General features: G+C 40.6%; 1 protein-coding gene across 1 annotated transcript in view; it reads right to left on the reverse strand.

The window, feature by feature from the left end:
* Positions 1-4,542: 4,542 nt before the first annotated feature.
* Positions 4,543-19,432, reverse strand: part of LOC145402213 (uncharacterized) — a 133,063-nt gene continuing 118,173 nt past the window's right edge. Inside the window, exons 5-6 of the mRNA XM_080274330.1 lie at positions 11,588-11,699; positions 4,543-4,626 (exon numbers count right to left, since the gene is read on the reverse strand). Of these exons, the coding sequence (XP_080130456.1) occupies positions 4,550-4,626; positions 11,588-11,699 (189 nt within the window). The 3' untranslated portion in view covers positions 4,543-4,549. The remainder of the gene's footprint in view (positions 4,627-11,587; positions 11,700-19,432) is intronic.

A 19,432-nucleotide genomic window follows, 5' to 3' on the forward strand; every position in this document is an offset into this window, starting at 1 on the left:
TATTACATCTGTACTAAATCTTTGAACTTAACTTCTTGAAAGCAAGTTTCTATGTTCAAAGTTTCTGAATTATTTTGAAGTGGATCTGAAACCATGGCATCTACACTGTAACCGTGGCATCTACATTGAGTCTTTGAAGTGAAACCTGTTGAATATAAGTCTCCATGTTCAGTGTAAGAAAGTTGCATGAGACGTGTTGTATAGTTCAGTGATATACGGTATATAAGAATTTTAGGGGTATAGGTACAGCACTCTGGGAAATGTATGGACTGCCTTCACATATATTTCATAGTCACCAAGAAAAGTATTATTATTTTTCTGTTCTGACCTATGTATGTTTAGTGTATATATAAGTGTGATATGGAAAAACGGTCAAATCAAGTACTGTGGACACCTGACTGTGGACTTGGCTGTAAATCCTCACTGTTCCTGACAACTGTTTTGCAGACAACTTTACATTGTGCTTTACACTGTGAACATCAAGTTTCAAACGTGTCCAAAATCCCAAAATATCATCAAAATCCCAAATATCATCAAAATCCCAAATATCATCATATCGCAAACTCTCTGTATTCCAGACACAAATAACAACTGCCTATTTCTGACATTTTCATTTTGCAAATATTTCTATAATGCAAACGTAACTGACACGTATCACCTACTTGACACTGTTAGCAAATAACTGTATAATGTGGACACAACTAGCCTGTAATATATCCAACTTTCTGACAATACCATTTTGTGAACAACTCTACACTGTGGACATCAGTCTGTTCACACACAATACTACTGGCAACAGTATGCAGCAAACATCTTGCTTTAAACACCAGGTCCATAAATCTTGAAAACCAGAACCTCGTAATACAGGAGTCATTACACAAAATACCTCACTCTGAAAAATACCTAATCGCAGGCAGTTTCACGCCACAAATACCTTCTGTCAAAAATGTCCAATGTCAACATCACCAAAATAGCATACATTACACAGCGGACATAAATATTACAGAAAATCACACCGAACTCCATGTGCCCCAATAACCTGAAGAAAATACTGTCCATATCAATGCCCAAAGTACTTAGATGACTGTATATCTCATGTGTGATTGTCCTTGTGAGAACCAGTTGTCACGTCCGTATTTCTGAGTGTACAGCCACGGTCAAGACCTCCTTCACGCTTCTTAGGTTTCCGAAGAGACGACAAGATTTTCCGACCCGCTTTACTGTTACTGATTTGGTTAGCGTGATTTCGTTACTTTTTGTTGTAGTTTCGAGAATGTGTAAAGGAACTTCTGACCTCATCTGTACAGTCGTGCTATGAAGTGCTCACAAAATCTACTGAAAATGGACTTTGTGACATCACTTCTCAGCGCGACGTATGTGTATGTCCATGTGTATTGTATCCAAGGGGTCCATACATGATGGGGGGATGAGGGTAGGGTGAGGTGGGTAAGCTTGTATAGCAAAATACACAGAGGAACTTGTAGTGACGATTATTATTATTATCATTATTATTGTTATTATCATTATTATTATTTTTAGAACATGACAACACATGCCTCCAGATAAAGAACCTAGGAGGCAGTTAACACACACACACACACATATATATATACCAGCTTTACATGTGCAAACCAAAAATTATAACAAAGAACCAAAATATATTTATATATATTTATATATATTTATACCTAGCTTGTGTGGCAGACACTTTGGGAAAAAAAATCCCTTGAATTTTGGAGTTTCAAAAATGATGTTGATTCTTACAATGGATTTTTGTTACAGACCTATAGGTATATGTCTAAAATGGCTATACTTTTTGTTATACTCAACATTTATTATATACACACAAGATATGCTAGAGAGAGATATGTGTGAGAGAAATGGAAAAGCAGGTGGCGACATTATTTTTCTTATTAAAGGGGCAAGAGTGAAAATAATCCATCACCTGCACATTCTTTAATTAACAACATAATAAATAAATAAAAAAAGATTTGTATATATATATTTTTTCACTTTGCATTTTTTAAGATTAACTACAAAATAAGTTATACATATGGAAACAAGTCCACCAGTATAATAATTATTTTTTAAATATATTTTTCCCGAGCACCTTTGCATTATTTATTTCCAAACCTTTTTAGGACCGGGGGTCAGTATCATAGACCATCTTAAAATATACTGAAAAACGCTTCCCTAAAATTACCTTAAAATTGTCAGCATAGATAAGAGAGGATGATATGAAAGATTGCAGACAGTCTACCCTGCGATATGACACTCTGATATGCACCTATGAAAACACTGATATGAAACTGATAACGGGGGGAGCTGGAGGGCTGGATGCCATAGAGGGTGGGCGATGACTGACAGAGCTACAACAATATCTGCAAAGCTGTTTTTACTGGGGAAGGAAAACAGTCTTGGCTCAATCTGGGTATTTTTCAGAGCCCATGTCGAGTCGAAGCTGTTCTTATCTCTCCCATTAAAACAACTCTTCAAACGTTGGCATAACTCTTCCATTTTTATCAAGTCGCGACACTGATGGCAAGAAACAGAGGGAAAGTTACTGAACTAGTACTTTTTAAATTAGTTTACCCCAATTTCACTGAGCTCAATTTCTTTCCCCCCTCCCTTATTTTCCTAATTTAAATGAGAAAGTTCATTTTCTTCCCCCCTCTAGGGGATTCATTTTTTTTAACATATGTGTTGTATACCTTAGTTCACCCCCTCTTGTTTTGAGCTCATATTTTTTTACTGCATTTATTTTTTTTCAAGTCTATCCTTGTTTTCTTTGTTGCAGTTTTTTCTAAATAATTACTTCTCTAGTTTGTTCCTTCTTTCTCCTCTCTCTCTTCTACTTCTCTTCCTTTTGGCCTCTCCTTTTACTGCCTTACACTTTTTTTAACATTTTTTTTTTTCATTTCTATCTATTCTCTTTCCTCCCCTCATCCCATTCATGCTTCCCTCCCTCTTTTTTCTTTTTATTCTTCCTTTCTTCAGTCTTTCTTTTATTCCTTCGCTCCCTCTTTTTTTATTCTGCCTTCCTTCAATCTTTCTTTTATTTCTTCCCTCCCTCTTTTTCTCCTTCCAGCATGGTCTGTGTGGTTTATAACTCTATGTAACACTCTATTGGTCCAGTCCTCCAACTCTCCCTCAAATACTGTTACACTTTTTTTTTTTCCACAATACCTAAAAAAAAAATATCCATAATTATTAAACAGGTACCCAAAGAACAAGGTAGTAATGAATCGTGATCATAATAATAATAATAATTAAGTGTTTACCTGTATCGGGATATGTGTTAATGATTAAAAGAGGGAATAGGAGTTGATTACAAATGGCCCGTGTAATAATTCTCTCTCTTTTCTTATTTCAGTACGCATGTAGGAAATCATTACCAAGAATTATGTGATATTTGATAATTATGAAATCTCTTTGCCAGCCATCCCAAATTAAGTGAGGATTTGACGGATTAGTATTACTGTTTATTATCATTATCATTATTGTATTTTTGTTAATTATTATCGTTTTGATTCCTACAACGTCTTTGGATAAAACTGCTGGGCCTTCTACTTGATCACAATTTTTCACTTTTTTTTTTAATATATATTCCTCTGTGTCCTCTTCTTTCTTCTCCTCCTCTTCTTCCTCCTTTTGCCAGTCTTCCTCTTCCTCTTCGTCCTCTTCTCCACTGCCTCCCTCGACCTCTTAGATATTTTCCACTTCTTTTCTTCCTTCCTTTTGGCTAGGGAGGATAGAGGGGGATTGGGGGTAGGGTGTGTGACGGAGGACGAGGGACAATGGGAGGGATGGGTTGGAAATTAGGGAAGAATGGGAGAGGATGGAAGGGGGAAGGAATCACGGGAGGGGACAGGGTAGGGTAGGGAGGAATGGTTAAGGGAGAATGGGAGGACGCGAGGTATGGCAGAGGGAGGGATGGTTATGGAAGAATGGAAGGAAACTATGGTAGGGATGGAGAGAGGGTTATGGTAAGGAGGGGGACAAGGATTCATGGCAGAGTATGGGAGAGGGGGGTGGGGTACGTGTGTGCTGGGTGGGTGTAGGTGGGGGAGGAAGGATTGTATACGTGGGAACAGGTGGTTAAGCAAGTAGGTGTTGGCTAGAGCGGACGGGGGTGTAGGTGGGTGTGGATCAGGGTGTAGGAAGGAGTGGATCAGGGTGTAGGGAGGAGTGGATCAGGGTGTAGGTGGGTGTGGATCAGGGTGTAGGAAGGAGTGGATCAGGGTGTAGGTGGGTGTGCATCAGGGTGTAGGCAGGAGTGGATCAGGATGAAGATGGGTGTAGATCAGGGTGTAGGTAGATGTGGATCAGGGTGTAGGCAGGAGTGGATCAGGGTGTAGGTAGGTGTGGATCAGGGTGTAGGTGGGTGTAGGCAGGAGTGGATCAGGGTGTGTGTAGGTAGGATGCAAGCGGAACAAGATTAAAGAAACAGAGATAAGGACAGGTATACAAGTGGGTGTAGGTGGGAGGATAAGGGTGTAGGTGGGTGTTGGTGGGAGGATAAGGGTGTAGGTGGGTGTAGGTGGGATTCTTAGCGCCTGTTCCACACCCCCAGGTCCTTCGCTTCTAGAGGGCCCGAGTACCACGCCCCCATGCTGTCCTCCACAACTGTAACGAGGGAATTGCCTGTTAATGCCTTTAGGGGATCCAAGCCTACTTAAAGGGGATCGGAATATAAGTAAGGAGGATTAAGGATGACAGAAGGAGAACAGAGGGAGAACTGAGGTAGGGAAAGATGATTTATAAAGGATTAAGGATGAAAGGATGGGATTTACGGTACAGAAAAACTATTTAAAAAGGATTAAGGCTTGAAGAAAAAGGATTAGGAGTACAGTAGTAATATTCAAAGAGGATTTAGGGTGACAGAGGGGGATTTAGAGTACAAGAAGATTATGCAAAGAGAATTGAGAATGAAAAAGAGGATCGAAAGTATAAACGACTTTTAATCAGGCTGGAGGATTACAGAAGGGGATCCAGGCTACTGAAAAATGACTGAAGGAGAATTAGGAAAACAGAAGGGGATTCAAAGTGAAGAAGATAATTTAAAAGAGGATTATGGACGAAAGAAGAGGATCTGGAGCGAAAGAAGATTACTTATAGATGATTAAGATTGACAAATGAATGTTTAGAGTATAGAAAACGGATAAGCAGATAAATTTGATCATAGAAATTGCAAAGAAAGTTGGTAACAAACAGAGTAACGAGAGAAAGTGAATACAATATAGTAACTGGCCATATAAAGTGCATAGAAAGTGACCAAAGAAATGATATAGAAGGTACTTATTAAATGGCCATAGAAAATTTATATTACGTGATCACAGAGACTATATAAATTGCTGTATATAGATCGAAAGGCCACAGAATTATATAGAAGTTATACGATCAAAGAAGTGGTTAATGGAGAACATCAGTGGTTATCTAAGTGTTATATAGATAGCATTTATACACAGGGAATGGAAGGTGTGTGTGTGTGTGTGTGTGTGTGTGTGTGTGTGTGTGTGTGTGTGTGTGTGTGTGTGTGTGTGTGTGTGCAGTAGGCAGGAGGGGAGACAAACAGACAGGCATGCAGGCTGGTAAAGGCAGCTTGTCTGTGAAATTAAGAAGAATGACAAGACTAGCATGCAAATAGGTAAGTAGGTAGGCAGGCAGGTAAGTCGGTAAGCAGGGAGGTAAGTTGGCAAGTTGGTAGGCAGTAAGGCATACAAGTAAGTGTGTACGGAGGTAACTAGATAGGTAGTCAGGTAATTGGGCCGGGAAGTAGACAGACATGCAGGCAGGTAAGTAGGTAGGCAGGGAAGTAGGCAGACAGGCAAAGGTAGGGAGGAAGGGAGGCAGACAGGTAAGCAGGTAGGCAGGGAGACAGAAAAGTACGTAGGTAGGTAGGTAGGCATTTAGGTAGGCAGGCAGGCAGGCATATGGTAATTTAAGGCAGGTCGTAGGTGAGGAGGGTAGGCGGGCACCACGGTAGGCAGATGGTTGAGAAGGCAGGCAGGGAGACGGGTAGACAGGCAGGCAGGAAACGTAGACGTAGATAGGGCGTAGGTAAGGCAGGCAGGCAGATTCCAGACAGGCAGGCACGGATGCGAACAAATCGTAGGTAAGGCAGGCAGGCTGAATGACTGCAGGCACGTAGAAAGGCAGGAAGGCAGGCACGTAGGCAGGCAGGGAGGCAGTAACAGTTAAGGGGTGAGGCAGAACGCGGTGTAGGCGGCGAGGCAAACAACACAAATGATGGACAACCAGGTAATTAACCCCTAAAGTATGACAGGTGTACGAGGGGGTTGAAAAAAGGCAGCTCACACGAGGTTAGGCAGGCAGGCGTGGTGGGAGGCAAGGAGGAGGGATTACAAGCAAGCACGCAAGCAGGCAGGGAGGGGGATGGGTTGGTAGCAGGTAGAAAGGGAGGCAAGCAGGCAGGGAGGTAGGCAGGAAGCAGGAGGAGAGATAGGCAGGCAGGCAGGTAGGCAGAAGGAACAATGAGCTTGGGATGTGGGGTCCTTACTAATTAAAAAGACAATCAAAACATTTCTCCCTTTTTCCCCTCTCTCTCACTCTCTCTTTCTCTCTCTCAGCTCTCCATTCCAAACCCAACCCACGTTCCATACAAAAAATAAATCAGAATTCTCCCTCACGCTATACCCCACTCGACTCCACCTTCCGCCTCCATCCACTCTTTCAATCCACCCCTCCTGATCCACCCCGCCGCCCCCCTTCTTGTACTGGGTGGTAAAAATTAATTAAAGCCCTGGCGGGGTGAAAGGACGCGAGTTCCCTGGGGAGAGTGTGTTGTGAGGGAGGAGGTGAATGGTGGGGAGAGAGAGGGGGAGTGGGAGAGACTTAGATAGAGAACCAGACAGATATGTAGGTAGACAGGTATGGAATGACAAAGATGAAAAGACAAATGGAGAGGAAGATACATAGATGGACTGACAGACGGAGTGCCTGATAGACAGGTGGCTATGTGGCTATCACAGGTACACAGAATGAGGAAGAAACAGATTAATTGATATATCGATACAAATTGAAAGACACATATATATAGACAGACAGATAGATAATTACTAAAGACAAACTGATATCAGCCTACAGTAGCTGGCTATACAAACCACACACACACAGATATAAATAGATAGATAGATATATACATACGAGAGAGAGAGAGAGAGAAGCTGATCCATGAAAAAGTGGACGTGTGTGTGTGTGTGTGTGTGTGTGTGTGTGTGTGTGTGTGTGTGTGTGTGTGTGTGTGTGTGTGTGTGTGTGTGTGAGACAGTTACTGTCCCTCGTATCCACAAGAGCCATGACGCAATCCGCCATGACGGTGACGTAAACATGACGTAATCATGACGTCATCAAAGGTCATCCTCACCCCTAAAAAATCCTTATCACCACTACGATGAGGTTTTACCCAATGTCATCCCTGCCACCACATGGCAAGTTTTATGGCTTAGAGAGAGTATTTTTAACAAACAGGTTAATGACAACAGCTATCCCCTCCGAGATATATGTGTGTTAATGTATATATATTCTAGTATGGTGGGTGAAAGACTGACGAAGAGAGTGTATGTGAGTGAGGTGGAGGAAGGAAGATGGAGGGGGAGGCCGAGGATGAGATGGAGGGATGGGGTGGAGAAGTATATGAGAGAGGGGGGTGTGAGTTGGGAGCGGGGCAGTGAAATGGCGGGGGACAGGGCGACGTGGAGGCGATTTGTTTGTGACCACCCCGAAGGGGATTGAGGCGTCTGGCAATATATATATATATATATATATATATATATATATATATATATCAACAACTGAGGTGCCCGTGGGGAATCTTATACTATATATCCAGCCAAGGAGAAGCAAGATGATTTTCCACTTCATATTTATTTCAGGTGACTAGTTTCGATGCTTTATCCCATCTTCAGACCTAAAAGCATTTAAAAAACACATATTGCAAAATTACATAAAGTTTTAAAAACATTTTTAAAAATATCCATAAGAAATACAAAAATTGTGACCAAAATGATGTGATTAATGACTGATTACTTTATAAAAATGTTTAAATTAACAGACGAGGAATAAGCAGTGGTATTTCCGAGTTGCCGAAAATCTCTGAATACATGTTTCACTGAATGTCATCAAACTAGTGTGAAGTAAAGAATTCAAGTAAAGAATCACGAACTGGGCAAGTAAAGAATCAATGAACTAAGTATTGCAAAAGGTTGATTCATCGATACAAAAACACTATAACTGTATAAGGGTATGCCAACTTGTTGATGATTCATAGTTATTTAATGAAGGCTTTTAAGTTTAGAATGTACAAGACTCCAAAAATTCTAAAGTTCCATTCTGTCATTACTACTTATAAAATACTGAAATTATCCATATTACAAGTATGGCTCCATATCGAAACATATTCCTAACTCCCTGACGAAGTTGGGCTGCACAGTGGCAAAGATGTTCTATGAGACGTAGCCTGTGTAAGCCACACATAATAATTTTGAGGTTCCGAATTGAACTCCCAACATATCTAGCTGTACAGCTAGAACAAGCATATAAATATACTATGTTTGAGCACAGTGGCTTAAACATAGTATATTTATATGCTTGTTCTAGCTGTACAGCTAGATATATTGGGAGTTCAATTCGGAACCTCAAAATTCGTGTGTGTGAGCACAGAGGCTTGTCTCATAGAACATCTTTGCCACTGTCTAACCCAACTTCGTCAGAGATTAGGAACCACTGTTTCGATATGGGCCATACTTGTAATATGGATAATTTCAGTATTTTACATAGTAGTAATGACAGAATGGAACTGCGAATTTTGGAGTCTTTGTACATTCACAAACTTAAGCCTTCATTAAATAACTATGAATCATCAACAAAGTTGTATACCTTAGGATTATAGTGTTTTGTATCGATGAATCAGCCTTTTGATACTTGGTTCATTGATTCTTTACTTGGTTCATTGATTCTTTACTTGGTTCTTTTGCTTCACACTGGTTTGTTGACGATTCAGAAGCTTTATGACACTTTTCTTTATGAAACACTGTGTTCAGGATTTTCAGTGTTAGCTGCCAACTCACAGAGGTAACACTTTCACTTTTATTACTCGTCTGTTATTTTAAAAAAAAAAAAAATACATTTTTTATAGTAATCAGTCATTGTCACATGCTTTTTGGTTACTTTTTTGTATTTCTTATGGATATTTTAAAATGTTTTTTTAAAACTTCTCTTTATGTAATTTGCAATATGTGTTTTAAATGCTTTTAGGTCTGAAGATGGGATAAGCATCCCTGAAACTAGTCACCTGAAATAAATATGAAGTGGAAAATCATCTTGCTTCTCCTTGGCTGGATATATAGTATATATATATATATATATATATATATATACATATATATGTATATATATGTCAATAAATAAATATATATATAATTGACCACAGGAAAAATGAAAATATAGACAGTAAGTATTTTCGTACATTACCAGAATATACATCTTCAGATGTAATATACGAAAGTACTTACTGTCTCTATTTTCATTTCTCCTGTAGTCAACTTGCTTACATTTCTTCACAGTGAAGTCAAGTTTCTGCAATATATATATATATATATATATATATATATATATATATATATATATATATATATATATAAAGAGAGAGAGAGAGAGAGAGAGAGAGAGAGAGAGATACTTGGAAATGTGTGAGGTGAATAAGTCCCTGGGATTTACCTGTGAGTCAGTGGGTATTGATTCGCCAGGTGAGTCAGAGGTGAGTAGGGTAGCTCAGGTTACACACACACACACACACACACACACACACACACACACACACACACACACACACACACACACCACAGTTTCCTTCTTTACCTCCCTACATACTCCTCTCCCTCCCTCCCTCTCTCTCTCTCTTCTCTCTCTCAATATACATTCCGTGACTCAGAGACAATACAGAGGCGAAAGTGAGAAGGGGAACTGTTCTATTTTTATCGGTATTCCAATGTCACAGAAAACGAGAGAGAGAGAGAGAGAGAGAGTTTCCTATTCCTGTGATTACTTGATGATGATGATGACGATGATGATGATGATGATGATGATGATGATGATGATGATGATAATAATAAACACCAACAAAAGCCTACAATTTCTCCCTTGTTTTTCCTCCCACTCCAATCTCACTCTCCTGGTCAGTCTCTCATTCTAACCCTATGCCTAGCCAAACCACAATTCTTTTTTCCCACACCATTACATCCTTCATTAATCATTTCATTTGCCCATCTACCCATCTAAATAAATCCACATGCACTACTTTGATAACATTTGTGTCAATAGCCCTCATTCTTGCTTTATCCTCTCCAGCATCGTCCACGTTTCGCAGCTGTACGTCAGTGTCGGAATTACTATACTACCATGCAATGTCTTCTTCCCTCCCACGCTTATGCATTTCTCGTCATTGCTCTTCATCCCCTCCCGCTTTCCTTCCTTCCCTCCTTCCTTGTAGCATCTTTTCCTTCACCGTATTTTCCTCACTACCATCTTGTTCATGGCACTTCATTAACAGTTAATTAATCTCAAATACAGTTTCAACCTACAATTCATTCTTGTGCTTCTTAAAAACGCCACCAATTTAACGTTCTTCTATGTTCACTTTTAAAAACGTCTCTCTCTCTCTCTCTCTCTCTCTCTCTCTCACATACACACACACACGTGCTTCATCGCCACGCTCACGTCTAATTCCATTTATGCTACAGTTAACCTTCCGTCCAGTGAGGCGATTAACAGGTAACACAGGTAAAACACATCAAGCAGGTAGGCACGGACGTAAACTAGTCCTTCACCCCAATTAGATCTGCTTGGTAGGTCTGGAAACAAGCACAACAGGTCTGGAAACAAGCACAGCAGGTCTTAAACAAGCATAGCAGGTCTGGAAACAAGCATAACAGGTCTGGAAATAAGCCTAGCAGGTATGGAAACATGCACAGCAGGTCTGTAAACAAGCTTAGCAGGTCTGGAAACAAGCTTAGCAGGTCTGGAAACAAGCATAGGTCTGGAAACAAGCATGGGTCTGGAAACAAGCCTAGCAGGTCTGGAAACATGCACAGCAGGTCTGAAAATAAGCTTAGCAGGTCTGGAAACAATCCTAGCAGGTCTGGAAACAAGCATAGGTCTGGAAACAAGCTTAACGCGGTGTTGTGATGGCCCCAGGTGTGTACTATTTAGATAAAACAACGAACTTTAAAATCGAGTAAAAATAGCACAAAAATAGTCAATAGTATAAAAAAAAAAATAGTAGCTAGACTGATACTACTCTGATCTACTCTCGCCTTTTTGTTGGAATGGCCCTGAGAAATAATCTAAATGATGTGGAAATAAGCACAGTATTCTTACAATATTATTACTACAGCTACCGCTACTACTTACCATTAGCGACAATAATAATAATAATAATAATAATAATAATAATAATAATGTGACACTACTACTATTACTACTACTACTACTAATTATAACAATAGTAACACCACCACCACTAACAACACGAATAAAAAACTTTGCAGGGTGTACTGTCCCCCCTCACCTGGCTGCTTGGCCGACACTTTACACCTGCCCTTGCTGCAGCGGTAGAGTCCGGCGCAGGCGCAATCGGAGTTGATGCGGCAGTAGCTCCATTTTGTCTCCTCACATGACCGCTGCAAAGAGATGGAGAGAGAGAGTGAGACAGAGAGATGGACGCTGGTGTGATAAAGTGAGATTGAGGGATATGGGTTGGCGAGACAGAGAGAGTTAGTGAGACAGTGATGGAGGCTGGTGAGAGAGATAGTGAGATAGGGAGATGGAGGTTGGTGAGATAGTGAGATAGAGATGGTGGCTGGTGAGACAGATAAAGTGAGAGAGAGATATACTGCAGGTTGGCGAGACAGATAGTGAGATAGAGAGATGGAGGGGAGTGAGATAAAGTGAGACTGAGAGATATAGATTGGTGGGAGAGATAAAGTGAGAAAGAGATATAGGTTGATAAGACAGAAAGTGAGAGAGAGAGAGAGAGAGAGAGAGAGAGAGAGAGAGAGAGAGAGAGAGAGAGAGAGAGAGAGAGAGAGAGAGAGAGAGAGAGAGAGATGTAGGTTGGTGAGATGAAGTGAGATACAGAGATATAGGTTGGTGAGATAAAAATAAAAGTGAGACAGTGAGATAGAGAGGGAGGTTTGTGAGATAAAAAGTGAGATGGAGAGATATAGGTTAGTGTGAGAGATAAAGTGAGACAGAGATATACAGTAGGTGGGTGAGACAGTGAGACAGAGATATACAGTAGGTGGGTGAGACAGTGAGACAGAGATATACAATAGGTGGGTGAGACAGTGAGACAGAGATATACAGTAGGTGGGTGAGACAGTGAGACAGAGATGGAGGCTGGTGAGAGAAAGTGAGACAGTAAGATAAAGAGATGAAGGTTGGTGAGATTGATTTTGTCACCTCACGCAACCTCTGCGAAAGAGAGAGAGAGAAGAGAGAGAGAGAGAGAGAGAGAGAGAGAGAGAGAGAGAGAATGCCAAAAGCTGGAAACACGTAATAAAGCTGCTCTTAAAAAAAAAAACTCCAATAATAATATTAATAATAATAATAATAATAATAATAATACAGGATAAAAATCAGTTCACTTCGAGCTGCCTGGACACATTGCCTTAGCCTGGAGGTCGTAAGCAGAGGGAAATATATACTGTACAACTGAGGGAGAGAGAGTTCCATAGTTGACCAGTCGCATGTACATGAAGGAGTGGGGGTATCAGTGAACTCAAGGATCAGAGAGCTGGATAGGAGCGGGAAGGGAATGTTGCTAGACGGATGAGACTGTGTTGTCTGACGGGTGCTGGACGCCCACCGTAACAGGGGAGGGATATGAGGAGCAAGTTCAGAAAATCAGTGGCCCTTCTAATACTCTCTTATATCTCACAGAATAAGGTATCAAGCGTAACAGGAGGGGGATGGAAATAAAAGGACGGGGAAGCATCAAATTTGGTAAGTGAGGAGTGACAAGAAGAAAGAAAATAAAAAGACAACACAGGTGTGGAAAGTAACCCTGCAAGAGAGGCTGTATTTTTTTGTAATTTTCGGCTACATTCCACTCATCTGGAAAATGAATGGTACCGTTAGAAGGAAACTTTAGTGACTTAAAAAGGTACGGCAGGACATGACAGGCCTAATGGAAAAAAAGAGAAAAAAGAAAAAAAGAATAGCAAAAGTATCTGTGCTCCGTTCTTGCCTGACAGTAAAGTTTCTAGCGCTTTTTGGCTGTGTATAACTCCTCTGGGGGAAAGTTTGGTACCACTGGATGACAATTTTCAAGGCAACTTCAAAATGGTATGACATGGCAAGACTGGCTCAATAACAGAGATGAAAGCAAAGTTTTTGTCTTCCTAAAGTAATGAAATTTTACAAGGCATCCGGGACAAGAACAGAATACACCAAATTTCACATGAAGTTTAGTGTTCTTGCACGCCTCGCTCGATGGAATAATAAAGTATAATAAATGCAAATGAACGTTTGTAGTGAACGACAATGTGGGAGAGACAGATAACTGACAAATACTGAGATGTTAAAGATAATTGAGAGGGCGTGAGAGCGAAAAATGGGTGTGAGAAAGTGAGATGAGGGAAGCTAATGAGCTGGATTAGGTGTGTGTGTGTGTGTGTGTGTGTGTGTGTGTGTGTGTGTGTGTGTGTGTGTGTGTGTGTGTGTGTGTGTGTGTGTGTGTGTGTGTGTGTGTGTGGATGAAGTGGTGTAATATATATATATATATATATATATATATATATATATATACATATACGAGTAACGAGTATATCATAAATGACCAAAAATCTCTCATCCCTACCTTACCTCTCTCTCTCTCTCTCTCTCTCTCTCTCTCTCCCCCACTGTTTGGCCAAGCTCGGGACCCCTGAGATAACACAATGCCAACAAAAACCCGGCCACATTTGCCAGCTGTGTAATGCCGGGGGAGCAGGGCGCGGAATTAATGCCCACACCATGCATTACGGTGGAGCAGCCATTTGCATATTTTGATGTGGATTGGGGTGGAAGAGTGAGGTGGAGGGGGTGGATGGACGGCTGCATGGAAGAGGGTATCGGTGTGTGTAGGTGGATGGTGGAACAAGAGATGTAGTTGAGAGAGAGAGAGAGAGAGAGAGGTGGAGTTGAGGTGTGAGTGGAAAGATGGCTGAAATGGGTGGTGTGTGTGTGTGTGTGTGTGTGTGTGTGTGTGTGTGTGTGTGTGTGTGTGTGTGTGTGTGTGTGTGTGTGTGTGTGTGTGTGTGTGTGTGTGTGTGTGTGTGTGTGTGTGTGTGTGTGTGTGTGTGTGTGTGTGTGTGTGTGTGTGTGTATTAGTATCAATAACCACAAGCAGGTTAAAATATATGTGCGTGTCTGCAGGTGTGTGCGTGTGTGTGTGTGTGTGTGTATGCGTGGGCCCCGTGACGTCAGCAGAGGTGGTGACGTCATAACAGGTGGACATAGCCAAATTATACAGGTGGGGAGGGGGCCATGGGGGGGGGGAGAGTTCCTAGCTTCCTTTGGTGGTGATTGTGGGAGAGGTTGTGGTGGTGGTGTTTGTGCGGGAGGTTGTGGTTGTGGTGGTGGAGGTTGTTGTGGTTGTAGTGGTGGAAATGGTGAATATGATGATGGAGGCAGTTGTGGTTCTAGTAGTAGTAACGATGATGATGATGATGATGATGATGATGATGATGATGATGATGATGATGGAGGTTTTGGTGATGGCTGTAGTGGATATTATGAGGGATGCTTAGTTTGATGATGGTTGTGGTAGGTGGTAGTAATGATGGTTGTGGTAGTAGTAAAGGTGATGACTCGAGTGGGTGGGCTGAGAGGGGTGAAGAGGTGTGATGATACAGTAATGTCTTCTATGTTTCCACGCTCATCCTCGGTGTTGGGATTTCTCAAGCCTCCATCTACCTATTTTTGATCGAAATCCGTCTCCTGCATCATATCGTATAGAGGGTGAGAATATTATACACATACATAAGATACCCTCTGCCTGAAGGGGTTAAATGTACCAAGTGAAATGCAGCAAACATCATTTATCATCATCATCAATATAATCATCAGCAGCAGTACCATCACCAATAATAACAACAATAGTAACGCCACCACCACCACCACCACCACCACCACCATCATAATCATCAGCAGTACAATCATCACCACCATCTGCAACAATAACAACAATAGCATCATCATCATCATCATCATCCACCTGACCCTCTTTCCCGACACGAGATGAAGGGAGGTTGGGTCAAGAAACAGTGTAAAAGAAAGTAGAAAATGAGAGAACTAAGAATAGCAAACCGAACAATAACAACAACAATCCTGCATTAGTTAGTATGTAAGAACGTAAGTAGGTGTCAGTCAGTCTGTGAGTCAGTAAATAAGTCAGTCAGTAAGTAAGCTAAGCAAGGAAGTGAGTCAGTAGGTAAGTCAGTCAGTCACTAAGTAAGCAGGTAAATTAGTAGACCAAACAAGGAAGTGAGTCAGTAGGTAAGTAAGTCAGTCAGTCAGTCAGTCAGTAAGTAAGTAAATAAGTAAGTTGGCTAAGCAAGTAGGAGAGTCAGTCAGTCAGCCACACGCCTCACACTGCTGACGTCACGGTTTGTTTACTCTGAAGGGTCCATTAAAAAATATCTTCACCCTTGACACCTTCAGCCCGGCGACTTATTTTCATTTATTTATTTACTTATTTTTATTTACTTATTCTCCAGCTTATGTGAGTAATTAATTCAACGTTTCCCCTCCTTTTACAGATCTATGGTTAAATTCTCTCTCTCTCTGTCTCATAAATCCATCTTAACATATATTTCTCGTAATAAAAGGGATTTATGATGACTACATGTAACCCTTCCACTTAAAAAATCCCCCCAAATAAAATAATAATAATAATAATAATAATAATAATAATACCAATAATAATAATAATAATAATAATAATAATAATAATAATGGTGATGCAATTAATCCCTTCCACCACGAGGAGGATTTTTCAACATCAATCGTCCTTTATTCAGAGGATTTTCATGTCACACAGGTATTTTCTGAAGAGGGGGAGGTTAATCCTTCATTAATCCCCTGAATTAGACAACGTAATTTATTGATGGATTTATAGGATTTTCAGACGATTTTTTCTCACCTCAGGAAAAGCCTCTGTCGATGTAGGGGTTAATGGAGAGAGAGAGAGAGAGAGAGAGACGTACACGGTCTGAAGAGGTCACCCGTAAACATCGTCTGGTGGCTGCTTAATTACGTACGTCACTTCCACGGCACTTCTTCGTGACTTGCATCAAATAAGTGTGTTAATTCTACAGTTACTTTCTCCTCATACCTGATCATTAAGTATAGAGAGAGAGAGAAAGAGAGAGAGAGAGAGAGAGAGAGAGAGAGAGAGAGAGAGAGAGAGAGAGAGAGAGAGAGAGAGAGAGAACGTAAAATGGAGTCATTGTACTGAACGGGTTAATACTGAGAGAATACTTCAAGACAGAGAGAAAAAAATAATAAACAAAATAAAATAACGGTGTAGGACAGATAACGACATTTTAAAGGGCCCAAAAAAAGGGGGGGGGGAGCAAAATTTATGGGGCTGCAGGGCAAAACCTGATAAAGAAATATAATAAAATGGATGAAAAAAAAAAGCAAAAATTCATGTGCAGAAAACAAAAGAAAATCTGCATAACTAAAAATTTGCATACCTAAAAAAAAGTTGCTCAACTAAAAAAAAAACATGCATGACTAAAAAATCTGCATACCTAAAAAATTTTCATTACTCGAAAATTTGCATAACTAAAAAATTTGCGTAACTCGAAAATTTGCATAACTAAAAAATATGCGTAACTCGAAAATTTGCATAACTAAAAAATTTGCGTAACTCGAAAATTTGCATAACTAAAAAATTTGCATAACTAAAAAATGTGCATAACTCGAAAATTTGCATAGCTAAAAATTTGCTTAACTAATAAATGTGCATAGCTGTTGTAGGTGCAGCTCACGAACTGATAGTAAAAACAGTAATGAAGGAGATAGTATTATTGCAGCATGAGATTACATTTCCTTAGTAAAACAAACGTCATCACTCCACTCCTCCACAGACTCAATCATTCCTCCCTCCCTAACACTCTCTCTCTCTCTCTCTCTCTCTCTCTCTCTCTCTCTCTCTCTCATTTGCCTCTTTTCACATTTTCATTAACTTTCCGCCACGTCGACACTCTCTCTCTCTCTCTCTCTCTCTCTCTCTCTCTCTCTCTCCACTTTACATTCACTTTGTCACTCTCCATTCCACTCTTATTTAGCTCTCTCCTGTCTCTCTCACTCCCTTTCTCTCAATTTTGTGTCCTATCTTTTGCTTCGCTCAATCACCCCATTATCTTTAATTCTCTCTCTCTCTCTCTCTCTTAATTTTCTTCGTTTACTTTCATTTTCTTCGCAAAATATAATCGAATTTCCCTCATTTTCTTCGTTAATTTTTCTTGTTATCGTCCTCTTTCTTAATCTCCATATTTTTCGTTCACGTGTATCTTCACTATCTTCGTTAAACACCCTCGCTATAAACCAGGAGCTTCGTTAACCATTCTATCTTTAATCTCTTCGTTAAAAACACGAGAATCGTCGTTAACCACCAAATAACATCTAAAATACTGAACACTCGTTAAACATTGGGATTTTCGTTAAGTATTACCAGTTTTCATGTATTTCTTAAAAGCTCTAGAAAGTCAGGAGCTTCGTTAACCGCTCCTTCCTTTCGTTAAACACCCTCGTCACTAATCCTCCTCCTCCGTGTATGTGTGTGTGTGTGTGTGTGTGTGTGTGTGTGTGTGTGTGTGTGTGTGTGTTTTCTTCTCGTTATACCTCATCGTTAATCGAATTTCTCCATAATTGGCCATCATGTCGTTAATCAGACCCCCTCGCCCCCCAACCCGCCTGCATTTCGTTAACCAAACTGCTTAGCCCATCTCGTTATACGCCGGTCTGCTCGTTAACCGACCTTCATCACGTTAACCGGATCTCTCACGCTGTCTAAACACCATTCTCTCTCTCTCTCTCTCTCTCTGTTTCTTCCTCCTCGTGTGTGTGTGTGTGTGTGTGTGTGTGTGTGTGTTCTCCTCTTCCTCCTCCTTGCACTACTACTACTACTACTACTATTACTACTACTCAACCTCTTCCTTCACCCCCTCTTTGTTTCTCCTTCCTTCCTTCCACCTCCTTCCCTCCACACACACACACACACACACACACACATACACACACACACACACACGCATCTCTATTACTCCATCCTTTCTTTCTTCACTCATTCTCCATTCCTCCATCTCTCTCCTTATCTATCTATCTATCTATCTACTCTCTCTCTCTCCTACCTATCTTCCTTCATTAATCAGCTACGTTAGGCGGCCATCGTTAAGCAGGCATGATTAACGAGCGTGTGGTCGTTATGAGGGTAGTTAGCTGGTCTTTATGTCAGGGGTGATTGGAAGGCAAACAAGGGGTGAGAGAGAGAGAGAGAGAGAGAGAGAGAGAGAGAGAGAGAGAGAGAGAGAGAGATGAAATAGGAAAGGACGTGGGAATGGAAGAAAGAAAAGAGTAGGAGGGAAGAATATATGGAAAGAAAAACGGATTGCAGACTGAAGGAATAAAGAAAGGAAGTAAAGACAAGTAAGGATGGAAGGAGAAAGGAATGGAACATGGACACAAGGAATGAAAAGAGGAAGGGAAGGGGAAGAAGAGAGAAGAGTCAGAGGGATGGGAAAAGAAACCAGACAAGAAAATGCACGGCAATGAAATAAAAACTTGTAAGCACAGAAAACGCATTGAGGCGCTAATACAAGGGTAAACTGAAGATAAATGAATGAACAGAAATCGGAGTAAAGAGTGGAGAGATTAATCAGGGCTCGCTTATAAGTAACTTTCAATTTTTTTTTAATTTCAATAAAATCGTCTTAAAAGATGGAAGCATAATGCAAATATGTTCACAGACTGAAAGCGTTAATGAAGCTAAAACACACACACACACACACACACACACACACACACACACACACACACACACACACACACATACTCAAGCTATGAGAGAGAGAGAGAGAGAGAGAGAGAGAGAGAGACAGACAGAGAGACAGAGAGAAAGCAGTCTAAAACAATGCACACGAAATTACCTGATGGTCCAATATAAGGGTGTACTGAAGATAACATTAAAAAATATATGTATACAGTGCTGAATGATGAACTTTAAAGGGGTAAACTACAATAATATATACAAAAGACTACAGAAAACGGATGAAGGTCTTTAACAGCACAGAAAACGACGTAGGGGACCAATAGAATGGCAAACTGACGCCAAATTGAGCGACACCCTCATTATCAGGTAACC

The sequence above is a fragment of the Coenobita brevimanus genome, chromosome 57, assembly GCF_032717465.1.
Source record: "Coenobita brevimanus isolate Jiangsu-jjx chromosome 57, ASM3271746v2, whole genome shotgun sequence".
In the NCBI taxonomy this organism is placed as follows: domain Eukaryota; kingdom Metazoa; phylum Arthropoda; class Malacostraca; order Decapoda; family Coenobitidae; genus Coenobita; species Coenobita brevimanus.